This window comes from Saimiri boliviensis, chromosome 15 (assembly GCF_048565385.1).
Source record: "Saimiri boliviensis isolate mSaiBol1 chromosome 15, mSaiBol1.pri, whole genome shotgun sequence".
Classification (NCBI taxonomy): Eukaryota; Metazoa; Chordata; class Mammalia; order Primates; family Cebidae; genus Saimiri; species Saimiri boliviensis.
The window spans coordinates 88,375,336-88,388,770 of NC_133463.1; the positions used below are offsets into that span (position 1 = coordinate 88,375,336).

At 46.6% G+C, this 13,435-nt stretch overlaps 1 protein-coding gene across 1 annotated transcript; it reads left to right on the forward strand.

The window, feature by feature from the left end:
• The first annotated feature begins 2,277 nt into the window (after window positions 1-2,277).
• CHRAC1 (chromatin accessibility complex subunit 1) lies at window positions 2,278-9,408 on the forward strand. Its single transcript, XM_003925274.4, has 3 exons — window positions 2,278-2,497; window positions 5,696-5,822; window positions 6,431-9,408. The coding sequence occupies exons 1-3, from the start codon at window positions 2,351-2,353 to the stop codon at window positions 6,550-6,552; spliced, it is 396 nt and encodes a 131-aa protein (XP_003925323.1). The 5' UTR covers window positions 2,278-2,350; the 3' UTR covers window positions 6,553-9,408.
• Window positions 9,409-13,435: the final 4,027 nt, after the last annotated feature.

A 13,435-nucleotide genomic window follows, 5' to 3' on the forward strand; every position in this document is an offset into this window, starting at 1 on the left:
GGGTTTCACTATGTTGGCCAGGTTGCTCTTGAACTCCTGACCTGTGATCCACCTGCCTCAGCCTCCGCTTAATTTTTTTGTGAGATAGGATCTGGCTCTGTAGCTCACACTGGAGTGCAGTGGCGAAATCACCACTCATTGCAGCCTTGACCTGCTGGGCTTAAGCCATTCTCCTGCCTCAGCCTCCAGAGTAGCTGGGAATACAGGCACTCGCCACGATGCCCTATTAATTTTAAAATTTTTGTAGAGATGCTGTCTTGCTATGCTTCTCAGGCTAATCTCAAACTCCTGGGCTCAGTTCAAGCGATCTGCCTGCTTTAACTTCCCAAAGTGCTGGGATTACAGGCATGTGCCACCTCGACTTCAAAAGTTTTCAGTATTTTCCACTGCTCTTGGAACGAAAGCCAAGCTTCTTATCCACGCAGGAGCCAGTCCCACCTACCTCGTAATCAAGTCTCCTGTGCTCTCTGCCTCCGTCACTAAGCTCCGGCCACATTGGCTTTTCGATTCGTTAGTCTGCCCAGACATTTTCCTCTCAGGTGTTCTCCCCAGTCTGGCTTGTTCGAAAGCTCACCTTGTCTCAGTCTTCCTGTATGGCTGGCTCCTTTTCTTTCTTCAGATCTGGGCACAAATGACACTTCTCAGAGAGACTAATTCTATCACTTGCATGTGATTTTGTTTTCTTCGTAGCATTCAGCATTGGAGTTTGTTTTTGAGACTGAGTCCTTCCTCTGCCACCTAGGCTGGAGTGCAGTGGCGCGCGATCTCGGCTCACTGCAACCTCGGCCTCCCGAGTTCCAGCGATTCTCCTGCCTCAGCCCACCACCATGCCCAGCTAATTTTTGTATTTTCAGAAGACACTGGGTTTCACCATATTGGTCAGGCTGGTCTCAAACTCTTGACCTCAGGTGATCCAGCCGCCTCGGAGTCCCAAAGTGCTGGGATTATAAGCGTGAGCCACCGCGCCTGACCGGAGGTGTTCTTATTTTTCAGTCTCCCTTAGACATGAACGTCAGCTGTAAGAGGGCAGGGGAAGGGGCCATGGCAGCCCTGCTCACCGGCGGTATCCTTGCGCTAGCAATGCCGGATATGATTTCTGTGCTCATTTGGGCCAGGACCTGAGGTCACAGTGGTGAAGACGACACTACGCTTAACACGCTCCAATTCAAACCTATGACAAAATGTGCTCCTGCCACAGCGCTCCCTGAGTAAATGGCTCTTTACCGAGGCCTTTCTGATACCTCAGCAAGCTGTGCTAATATTCCAAGTAACCTCAGCTTCCTCTTGAAATCAGACCCCAAATCCTACCACTTTCTAAGATCCTGGTAAAAGTTAAGTTGGACCCCTTACTCCTCCAAGGGCCTCCCCGCTCTAACGGAGTGAATTCCGCGGTCGCCAAGGCCCTCCCTGGTCTGGCCCCTAACCATCTCCTGCCACTCTCCTCCCAGCTGCTTTCCCCTTGGTCCAGCCGGCCTCCTGAGGGCCACGTTCCCGGGTTCTCCTAATTACCTTCCACCTGGTCTCGATGATTCCGCCCTTATGCGCACCCACCCGCTCCCAACCGGCAGCTGCAGGGATCTTTTTAAAACCGTCCGGGACTCCTTAGCGCAAAGCCTTCCACGACTCCCCACTTTTCCTAGAGAAAAAAACCCATCCGGACCTAGCCCCGGGCTGCCTGTCAGACCTCAGCGAGCACACCCGGCTCTGGACGCCGTCTCTCGGAGCCCTCCTCAGGGCAGCTCCCCCCGCCCCGCCCCCAGGGAGGCGCTTCTCTCCATTACCGCGCGGCACAGCAAGCCCGGCCTTGCCCCATCACCTGCGCCGCTCTCTGCTCCTCCACCGGCCGCCGGGCTACCGGCGCAGGACGCCTTCGCCAGTCCGCTTGGTCGTCCCCCGACGACTTTGTGCTGCAGGAAAGTACACGCCGCCACGCCCGGTCCTAGCACAGCGCAGGACTTAACACACAGCACCGAGCGATGAGGCCCGGAGACAAAGAGCTTTGCTTGCCCATTCGCAGCGCCCTGGACCTCAAAATCCCGTCCCGCGACCACAGCCCGCAGGCTCCCGAGAGAGGCGCGTCCGCCCCGCCCCGCGCCGGGCCACGCACTGGGCGGGGGGGGGGGGGGGGGGGCAGGGACCAAGCGCCAGCGCATGCGCACGGCGGGCGCGCGAGGCATTACGGGGCTCGTAGTCTCCCGAAGGGGCCGCTCCCGGCCTCGCGGCCGCGGCTCCCTACACTACAACTCCCACGGGGCAGCGGGCGCGGCTCCCCGCACCCACCGGCTGGCCAGGCAGGACAGCCACTTCGCGGTCGGGTCCGCTGGCTGCCGCCCGCGCAAGGAGCGGGAAGATGGCGGACGCAGTCGTGGGCAAAGACAAGTGCGGGGAGCAGAGGCTCGTCTCGCTGCCGTTGTCCCGGATCCGGGTCATCATGAAGAGCTCCCCCGAGGTGTCCAGCATCAACCAGGAGGCGCTGGTGCTCACGGCCAAGGCCACGGTGAGGGGGCAGGGCAGGGCGGGGGTGGGGCCGCCTTTGCCCGTTGCGCCCCGCCCCGCCAGGCTCCCGGTACTGCCCAGTCCCCTTAGGCCTGAGCGCCTCCCGCTGCCCTTGCTGGGCTCGCGCGCGCCCCCCTGCCCCCTCCCACTCCGGCGCGCGCCGAGGTGCCAGCGTGCCCCCACCAGCGGCGCTCCCTCCCTTTCTCGCGCGTCTTCGCCCCGCCCACCCCGCGCGGCTCCCTCCCTTTCTCTAGTTTCTTCGCCCCATACACCGCGTTCCGCTCCCGCCCTTTCTCGCTCCTTTTCGCTCCTCCCTTCCGCGCGCACCTTCGCCCCGTCCACCCCGTCGCGCTCCCGCCCCCTCTCGCGTGTTTCCGTTCCTCATCCCCGCAAGCTCCCAAGTTCCCTTGCGCGCCTTTCGTCCCGCCCACCTCTATGCTCCCGTCGTCCCTCGCGCGCCGCGCTCAGTTTCCGGCCCTGCGCGTGGGCTTCGGCGCCAAGTGGTGGTGGCCTCATTTGGTTTCTTTGGCGGCCCTTTTCACCCGCGAGTCCCTATTCCTGGCCTTCCTTTTTGTTGCCGTTGGCCTGCTTCTTTCTTTGGGGGCCCTGTCTCCTCCAGCGTCCCGTGGGAGGGACAGCTGGGCGCTCCACCCAAGGCTTGAGGCTTTTCTCCCGCGGGTCAGGCCCCAGCTCCAGCGGTCCGAGGCTTTCGAGCCCCCCGCCCCGCGCCACACCTGTTACCTCCTCTAAGAGGAAGCACATCCCCCAGCCAGAATTTAAGGAAGTCTAGGGAACCTAGTTTTATAGTCTGTTCAGCATCCTCTTGGGTGCAAAATAGATTTTGTCTTTTTTAAAAACATTGCGTCTTGGTAGTGTTAGGCTAGATACTTTTCTGTTGTGAGACTGGGCCGTGTTTCAGCTACACAGTTAAAGGCTTTAACTTGCTTTAGATCCTATTTCCCAGTCTCTACTTGTGTTTAAGTACATAATGTCCCTACAGTGTTCGACCATAACTAAGGGAAATGGGAAATTACAGATTTCTCGCCTGCTTTATTATACCAGAGCCATGTTTTCCTAGAGCCCAGGGAAATAATTACATATTCAGCATTTCACCTGGGGACATTTGTGTTTTCCTGTACAATTTCATTTTATTAGTTTTAAGTAATGAGGATTTATGCAGGCACTTAGGATCTCTAATTTGTTTTTTTGTTACGGAGTCTCACTCTTACCCAGGCTGGAGTGCAGTGCAGATCTTGCTCACTGAAACCTCCGCCTCCCGGCAAACAATTCTTCCTCAGCCTCCTGAGTACCTGGGATTACAGCCGTCCGCCATGACACTCGGCTGATTTTTGTGGGTTTTGCTAGAGACAGGGTTTCACCATCTTGCCCAAATTGGTCTTGAACGCCTGACCTCAGGTGATCCGTCTGCCTCGGCCTCCCAAAGTGCCGGGATTACAGGCTCTGAGCCACCACACCCATCCTCATCCTTTATTAACTGAACGAGATTAATGCATTAAAGTCAAAACCTTGAGAAAAAGGCTTAATTCATCCTCTGTAAAAATGAAGGCCTGGCACTGCTTTAAGAACTCGGGTGGGGCCGGGCGCGGTGGCTCAAGCCTGTAATCCCAGCACTTTGGGAGGCCGAGGCGGGTGGATCACGAGGTCCAGAGATCGAGACCATCCTGGTCAACATGGTGAAACCCCGTCTCTACTAAAAATACAAAAAAGTAGCTGGGCATGGTGGTGCGTGCCTGTAATCCCAGCTACTCAGGAGGCTGAGGCAGGAGAATTGCCTGAACCCAGGAGGCGGAGGTTGCGGTGAGCCGAGATCGCGCCATTGCACTCCAGCCTGGGTAACAAGAGCGAAACTCCATCTCAAAAAAAAAAAAAAAAACTCGGGTGGGGGAAGGGAAGACGATCAAGTCCGCTTGTTGCATTAGGTCTGAGGATTGTCAGTTCCTAGAAAAGTCAGCAAAATAGGTGTGGTTACTATCGTTGTCAGGCGTCCCCAGACTTTTTACACAGGGGGCCAGTTCACTGTCCCTCAGACCGTTGGAGTGCCGCCACATACTGTGCTCCTCTCACTGACCACCAATGAAAGAGGTGCTCCTTCCTGAAGTGCGGCGGGGGCCGGATAAATGGCCTCAGGGGGCCGCATGCAGCCCGCGGGGCCGTAGTTTGGGGACGCCTGGTAGGTGAACCACCTTAGAAACAGTGTATGCAAATAGAAGACAAAATGTATTCCTGAGCCAAACAGAATTTTTGAATGGCTTTTTGCTTCTTTTTCTCTAGAGGTTGGTCATTAAACAGTTATGATTCGTATTTTTCATAAGTTAGACATCTAAAATAAGCCTCTGGAAAATGCCTGCTTCTCCACCAATTTTGATACCGGCCTTGCTTGCTTTCTGACCTCATGTTTTTCTTTTCCCCAGTGATGTATGTATGTATGTATGTATGTATATTGTTTATCGAGACGGTGTTTCGCTCTTCTTACCCAGGCTGGAGTGCAATGGCTCGATCTCGGCTCACCGCAACCTCCGCCTCCTGGGTTCAGACAATTCTCCTGCCTCAGCCTCCCGAGTAGCTGGGACTACAGGCACGCGCCACCATGCCCAGCTAATTTTTTGTATTTTTAGTAGAGACGGGGTTTCACCATGTTGACCAGGATGGTCTCGATCTCTTGACCTCGTGATCCACCCGCCTCAGCCTCCCAAAGTGCTGGGATTACAGGCGTGAGCCACCACACGGGGCCTATTTATTTATTTTTAAGACAGAGTCTCACTCTGTCGTACAGGTTAGAGTGCTGCAACTTCCAACCTCCCGTGTCCCAGGTTCAAGCGATTCTCCTTCCTCAGCCTCCCAAGTGGCTGGGATCACAGGCACCTGCCACCATGCCCAGCTAATTTTTGTATTTTTAGTAGCAATGGGGTTTTACCATGTTGGCCAGTCTGGTCTCAAACTCCTGACCTCAAGTTACCCGCCTGGCTCAGCCTCCCAAGGTGTTGGTATTACTCATGTGAACCACCATGCCTGGCCTCCCGTGATTTCTTGTAATTTAATTTGAGAAACCAAGATAATCTGAAGTCTTAATGTAATTTTAAGCCTGATAAAAGCTTATCAACAGCATAATTTTAAACATTAAGCTCTGGGGTAAATTTTCAAAGCACATCTTTCATTTTACTTTTTCATTTTGTTTTAGGAGCTCTTTGTTCAGTATCTAGCTACCTATTCCTACAGACATGGCAGTGGAAAGGAGAAGAAAGTACTGACTTACAGTGATCTAGCAAACACTGCAGAGAAATCAGAAACTTTTCAGTTTCTTACAGGTACTGAGCCTTTGAAACATTCTGGTTGAAAAATGAATAGTTATCAATAGCTACTCCCACACCCCTTGCCTCCCCTCTGCTTTGAAGGAATTAATCTTGCTACTTTTTCCAAGCCTCAAAGGTCCTATGAGCTGTCACTGGAAGATACTTTTAGTCTTGTCTGAATGTGTTTGTAATGTGGTCTGCCTAGAACAATCATGAAGCCAATAGCATGCACGAGATGCTGGTTGGCTGCGAGTGCTGGGCAGTCCTTTCCCTTCCTACTGCGGGAGGGAAAAGCTTAGGGTGAGGGTACATGCCTGTAGTCAGAAAGAGCTTAAGTCTGCCCTGGGGCCAGTTTAGTCTATCTCAGCTAATCTGGCAGGGTTGCTCATAAAGCGGCTCATAGAGACACCATGGTTTGTACTGAGTGGAATGGAAACAGGCCTATAGCACTCGTTAGGAGACAGTGCTGGTTTCTCTGATATTTTACCCAGAATTATAGCCTCAATTTCATCTTGTTTTGGAAACTCTTGTAGAGGTCAAATCAGGAAGTAGTACATTTTGAAATTCGCATGACTGTGTTCATAGTCTACCATAATTGCTGATGTAAACTTTGTGTTTTTAAGATATATTACCGAAGAAGATTTTAGCTAGCAAATACCTGAAAATGCTTAAAGAAGAAAAGAGGGAAGAAGATGAGGAGAATGACAATGATAATGAAAGTGACCATGATGAAGCTGAATCCTAAACCAAAAAAGTGCTTGGAAAGCAGCCTGGCGAGGACTGCCCTGGACCTGCTCCACTGTCTCTAAGCATACACAACACTCCAGTGCGTGGGATTCTTTCCAGGCCAAGACTGAGTGCCTCATGCACCTACGCCACGAGCAGCCAGAGGGAGAGTGACCCAGACAGCAGCCCCTCCACAGGCCCGCTCTGCAGCTCAGGCGCCAAGAAAGCAGCTGGGACCGGCAGCCATGCTGCCTGCTCTGCAGCTCGACTGTAGAGGCAAGGCCAATTTTCACTTTTAAATTTACAGTCAATTTTGAAGAGCTTCTACCTATCAGTTATGTAAATTTTCATGTATGTATATTTTGGAATCAGTTCTTATAAACAGCTAGGTTCAGTTTTAGCTGGTGGTATGTTGCATTTGAATTTTTGTCTTTTAAGAAAAGTTGTTCAAATATTTTTCTACTGTAAAGAAATATACTTTTCTGTTAAAGATCTGTACGTATTTTTACAGTAAAATGCTTTATGGAACTAGTTTTAGAGCCCTCCATGGCTCTGAGGATTTTGTTACTGCCTACAAATTTTGTGAAATTTAAAAATTAGCATTCTAACACTTTTATGCCCACAGAAAAATTCCAAGTCAAATTATCAAATCAAATACAAAATAAGTCTTACCTCTTGTATAAGCATGTTGTTCTAAAATATAATTGCGAAACATTTGTATGTTTAAAGTCTTTCTCATCTTACTGTTCTTTGCTTTAAATTCCTGGCACTTGTTTTTACTGTCTATAAGAGCAAGCCTATCATAAGCCCAATTTTTTTTTCCTCACATAGGGTAAATGTTTAGTTCTTCTTGTTTCATCATTATTATTTTTTTCTTCTTCTTTAAAAAAAGACAGATTCTCTGTTGCCCAGGCTGGAGTGCAGTGGCACAATCTTGGCTCACTGCAGCCTCTGCCTCCCAGATTCAAGTGATTCTCTTGCTCAGCCTCCCAAGTAGCCGGGATTACAGACATGTGCCACCACGCCCGACGAATTTTTATAATTCCAGTAGTGACAAGGTTTCACCTTGTTGACCAGGTGAGTCTCAAACTCCTGACCTCAAGTGATCTGCCCCCGCCTTGGCCTCCCAAAGTGCTGGGATTACAGGCATGAGCCACAGCACCCGGCCTTCATCATTTCTTTTTTAAAAATAAAAAAGTTTATAATTTACGTTCAGTAAAGTCACCCTTTTTAGTGTCTGGTCTGTGAATTTGGACACATGTATGGTTTTTATCACCAATCGCTAAGCAGGGCAGTTCCATCCCCCGTGACATTCCCCAGTGTTCCCTGTACTCAGACTTGTCCTCTGCCCCTTAGCAGCCACCGGTGTTTTCTGTGCCTCTTGTTTATTAACATTTAATTTTTAGGTTACTATTATGAAATCTTCTAAGAAAAAAAAAAAAAGAAAAACCCAAACATTTATTGTAAAATAAACTAAAAATCTACTCTTTGTTGTACAGTTCTGAGTTTTGACAAATGCAGTCACCACCACCACAACTAACAACTGCATCATCCTCCAAAAAATTCCCGTGTGGTCAACTCCTTCCCCAACTTTTACCCTGGCAACCGTCAAGCTATTCTCTGTCCCTATAGCAGGTATCAGCAGATTTTTTTCTGGAAAGGGCCATGCAGTAAATAGTTCAAGCTTTGTGGGCTTTTATTGTCTCTGTTGCCGCTACTAAACTATGCTGTTGTGGTACGAAAGCAGCCAGGTGATACATGAAGGAATGCAGGTGCTGTGTTTCAATAGAGCTAAATTTTTACAAATTGAAACTTGAATTTTGTGTAATTTTCATGTCATGAAATACTGTTTTCTCAAACCATTTAATAATGTAAATACTTAGCTTATGTGTCATTAAAAAATGAATGGCTTTGGCCTACGGACCATTTTGCTGACCTGTATTTTCCAGAATGCCATATAAATGGAATCATTGTGTAGCATTCGAGTCTGCAGTTTTTCTGTTTAGCGGAATTTGTTTGAGATACATCCGTGTTGTCACAGGTATTAAAAGTCCATTTCTTTTATTGCTGAGTAGGATTCCATTGTATGAACGTAATTGTTTATCCATTTTCCATATATATGGAAAATTACCCATTTGGATTGTTTCTAGTTTTGACGACTATGATTTTTTTTGTTTGAGATAGGGTCTCACTGTTACCCAAGCTGGAGTGCAATGGCATGATTCCGGCTCACTGCAACTGCCATCTGGGTTCAGGTGATTTCTATCTCAGCCTCCTGAGTAGCTGGGATTACAGGCATGCATCACTATACTCAGCTCATTTTTTGGTGTATTTTTCATAGAGAGGTGGCTTCACCATGTTGGCCAGGCTGGTCTCTATAACTAACTCCTGACCTCAGGTGATCTGCCTGCCTCAGCCTCTCAAAGTGCTGGGATTATAGGTGTGAGCCCCCATGCCTGGACTTAATGAATATAATTCACAAAGCCCTGTAAACACTTGTGTACAGGTGTTTTTTTTTTTTGAGATGGAGTCTCATTTACTCTGCTGCCCAGGCTGGAGTGCAGTGGCGCCCTCTCGGCTCACTGCACCCTCTGCCGCCTGGGTTCAAGCGGGTCTCCTGCCTCAGCCTCCCGAGCAGCTGGGATTACAGGGCCTTGCTCATGATGGGCTTAGCTGAGTGGCTTCTTACTTCATCCCTTCTCATGCTGCAAGAGCGGAAACAGCCAGCTAGCCTACCTACCATGGCTGTTCCCACTCTCGTTCAACTCATACCTGTGGTTTTCATCCCCCAAACCCAGATCCTCAGGTAGTGCCCAGCTCTGCCAAGTACATTCTTCAAGGACAGGGCTCTGGACTTCCACTCCTGAAGGCATGCTTCTGCCTCGGAAACCTGTGCGGAAGGAAGTCCGTGAGGAATTGAAGAGGTTTGGAAGAGGCAGCTGTAAATAGGAGGACTTTTATTTAATTTTTTGCTGACATACTATGAGGCAAAACAAAATTGACACCATACAAAATAACTTTATAAAATATCATTCACATCATAGTTTATCAGATTTACAGCATTCTGTGCATGTTAGGGGTTATGTAAGGTGAAAAAAACACTATGCCAAACTTTTAGTATTAGTTTATATACACACAGTAAGAAACAAAACAAGTCACTGTTAGGGTTTCCATGAATTTATTGCAAAAATAGTGCAAACTACTTAACCTAGTAAGCTGTAAAAACAAACTAGAAAGGACCCAGCTAAGCTTAAACATGACAATAGATGCTCAGGTTCTCAGCATGTAGCTTTCTTCACCAGTTTTATCTTGACAATCAAGACCACTCCCCATCTGTTCAGTTTAGGGTGAGTGCTGAGGAATAGAGAAATGTGAGGACGGGCTCTCTGGAGAGACCAGAGGCTCGGGCTGCCTGATTTCAACAACACATTTAGGATCATGCTACTTCCTCAATCACAACTTTTCTGAGGTCTGTGTTGAAAAGAAAAAAAAAAAAAAAGTGACATGATTTTTAGCCTTGACCTTAGAAATAAGTTATCCAACCTCTCGATGACATGGAGAAACAATTAAGAAAGCAGCATGAACAGAAAGGATTCAGAACATTATTGTCTGCTTATCCACATAGCATCCGTCTCCTCAGGTGTATGTGGCTAAAGTATTATTCTAATATAGGGCAACCTTTGAGCCAGATATTGCAACAAGTTTAATTTTTTAATTTTTGTTTTTTTTCGTTTATTTTTTAAGGATACTTATATCTCTACAAGAGTAATTTTTAAATTTCTTTCAGCAGTCTATTGGGGTCCAAAAAGCATATATCTAAACAAAAATAACAAAAGCAAAACAAAATGCTACATGTAGAAGCTAAAGAAAGAAAATGCAGCATATTCAGGTTCTTTTTCTTGAGGTACCTATATAAATTCAATCACCTGCCCCAAAGTCTTCTCGTTAGGTTAAAAAAACAATGCGTCCTGGAGGGCCAATTGCAGGGCACGCCTTATTACTGAGAAAGTGCAAGAATGCTGATCATCTTATGCAGCATACTAAAGGATGATTTACTCTTTACAAAATAGAGCTTAAGTATTAACCTGATGGAAGTTAGAAAATTAAAAACATTTAAGTAGAATCATCTCTCTCTCTTTCTATTTTTGAGATCCTGCAGCAACAAGCCTCCCAAATCAACTTTCAAAGTTCTGCTAGTAAGGAATGTTGGTTCTCTTGTAAAATTCAGAGATCTCTTTAAAATAGTAAAACTATGTACTACAGGAGAAAGATCCCTAATTTGTGTTTCTTATTGGTATAAAATCAAATTCTTAAGACTCCAAAATATTGTTACCTCCAAAGAATTAAGTAAAAAAAGATCGCCATAGTAGGAAAAGTTCTAGAATTGTAAACTGCCAAATATAAAAGCATGGTAAGTCATCACCCTATCTCAATTTCTTACCTGTCAGAAAGCCTTCCCAACTCACAGGCACATGGGCCACTGCTGAATGCGGGCCTCCGCCTCCGCAAAGCCAGGAGCTCTGGCCTGCCCCTTTCTGTCCATGGTCATTAGCACCTCCACCAGGTAGGTCAGGAGAGATGAAATCGACAACAGTCCGTTTGCTGCTTATGAAATAAACTCTTATAAAATGTGCCAGAGGAAGAGGGGGTATGAATGGCTAGAAAAGCAATGATGAGGGTACTTGGGAATTTTTCTGGCCGCCCCTCCACTGGCACAGAAAATGAAGTGATGAGCTCTAAATATGTGCATAGAGGAGTTTGGACTTTATTGTTTGTAAAATGTGAAGATTTGCTCTTGGACATTTTTTTTTCTTTTCACGGGGGCAGTCGGGATTCTAATACGCTGTAGCAGTTGGCTGGGGGAAAGTCTATCAAATTCCACGACCAATTGGACTTTTCTCCCCACCTGGAATATAAAATATGTAGTCTCATACTGATTTTTTTTCAATGCATTGGGGTTCAACATAAAAGGCACAAATAAATAAAAATATCATTAAATAAACGGAAATTACAATTTCAAGTTTCATGTGGAGTTGTATGTCACTGTTTTGGTTACTTTTTCCAATTTAATTTGACAGACTTAGTAATAGCACCCAACTGTTGAACTGAGGTAGATCCACATTGTAAAGAAAGCTGGGTCCCTTCCATTTTCTCTCTAAATTTATGATGCTTTTATGAAAACAAAAATCCATTTAAATCATATGCAGAAGCGATGACAGGTGGTACTACCTGAAGAAAGCTTAGAACATGAGCAGGTTTGCAAATAAGACCTACGCCCAAATTGCACTCTCCATCAGCCATACAGAAATCTCAGACTGGGGGTGGCAGGGGAAATAATCAAATATGAAAAAAAAAAAAAAAAAAAAAACCCTGAAAAAGTCGCAAGACTTTCAGAACAGGTCTTTTTGACTGACTGTCACAGAAATGCGCAATGGTCCATTTTCATCAAGCTATGGCAATAGCCAAGCTAGACGAGAGAGAGAGAAACAGAGAGAGAGAGAGAGACAGAGAGACAGAGAGACAGAGAGGTGTATCGCCGAATGCTTCCCTTTTTAACTCCAGAAAAAATAACTTGAATTATGATACAGCATCTCGATCTGAACAGTTTACACTCACTCTGCCTAATATTTTTGCATACTCTGAAACTCACAAATTTAACATCTGATTAAGGCTTAATTTAAAGTGGCTTCGCCACCTAGTATCATGCAAGCATGGACATCTTGAAGACACACAGCATGGTATTCAACTAAAGACAATGACATGAAGCCTCAGAATTGTATTTAGCAGGTACTATAATTTTATAATTAATTTTACAATTCATGTAGCAAATGGAAAATCATACAGAGAGGCCAATGTATATAAATAAGAGTTTATACAGAAACTGTCAATTTACAAAACAGCACTGCATGGTTTCTATATCGCAAGCACAAGACATGGTCACACAGTTCCACCATACAGGGAGAAACAAGCCCGTGGACAATACATAGAGTACCATCTGAAAGGAGGCCCTGCAGCTGCTCAGCTTCTTAGAAAATAGTGAACTTTACATGGTCATTATACATTTTGATTCAAAATGTCTTCTAAAGTGTTTTTACTGTGGGGGAAAATTAAGAAGGGGCAAAAATCCATCTATGGAACTTTTGAAGTCATTTTTGGTTCTTTTTCAATTATTTTATAAAAATAAAATAAAACTAGAAAAATTGATAAAACTAAGGGTTAAAACCCCTCAATATGTATTAGGTAAGTAATCTGAAGTGTACCAGAGGTAAGAAAAAGCTGGATTTAGATACTACATTCTTTTCCTGTATTTAATGAGTAATTAGCCACTTTGCTGCACAGAAACTTATAAATTTTTCTCTCAAAACTTTTTTAAAAATAAAAACTTGCTTGCCTCTACAGTTATAAAACATGAATCCATACCTTTAACAACTACATTAAAATCCACTATCAAACTCAGGCCTGGAATTCCAACGCCACGCCACCCTCCACACTAGGGTTTCAGTCGCGCGTGTTTGGCTTTAAAGAGGAACTGGAATCGCCGCCACAGCGCTCCCTCTGCAGCCTGTGCCTCTGCGGAGGGAGAGGCCATTCCTCGAAAGGATGGAGGGTTGGGGGAGAAAGAGGAGAGAGCCAAGAGGAGCCACCAAGAAGAACTTGTTAGGTATTTAAGAAATAAGTGGCCAGGCGCGGTGGCTCACGCCTGTCATCTCAGCACTTTGGGAGGCTGAGGTGGGCAGATCACGAGATCAAGAGATCGAGACCATCCTGGTCAAGGTGGTGAAACCCCGTCTCTACTAAAAATACAAAAATTAGCCTGGCGTGGTGGCGTGCGCCAGTAGTCTCAGCTACTCGGGAGGCTGAGGCAGGAGAATCGCTTGAACCCAGGAGACAGAGGTTACAGT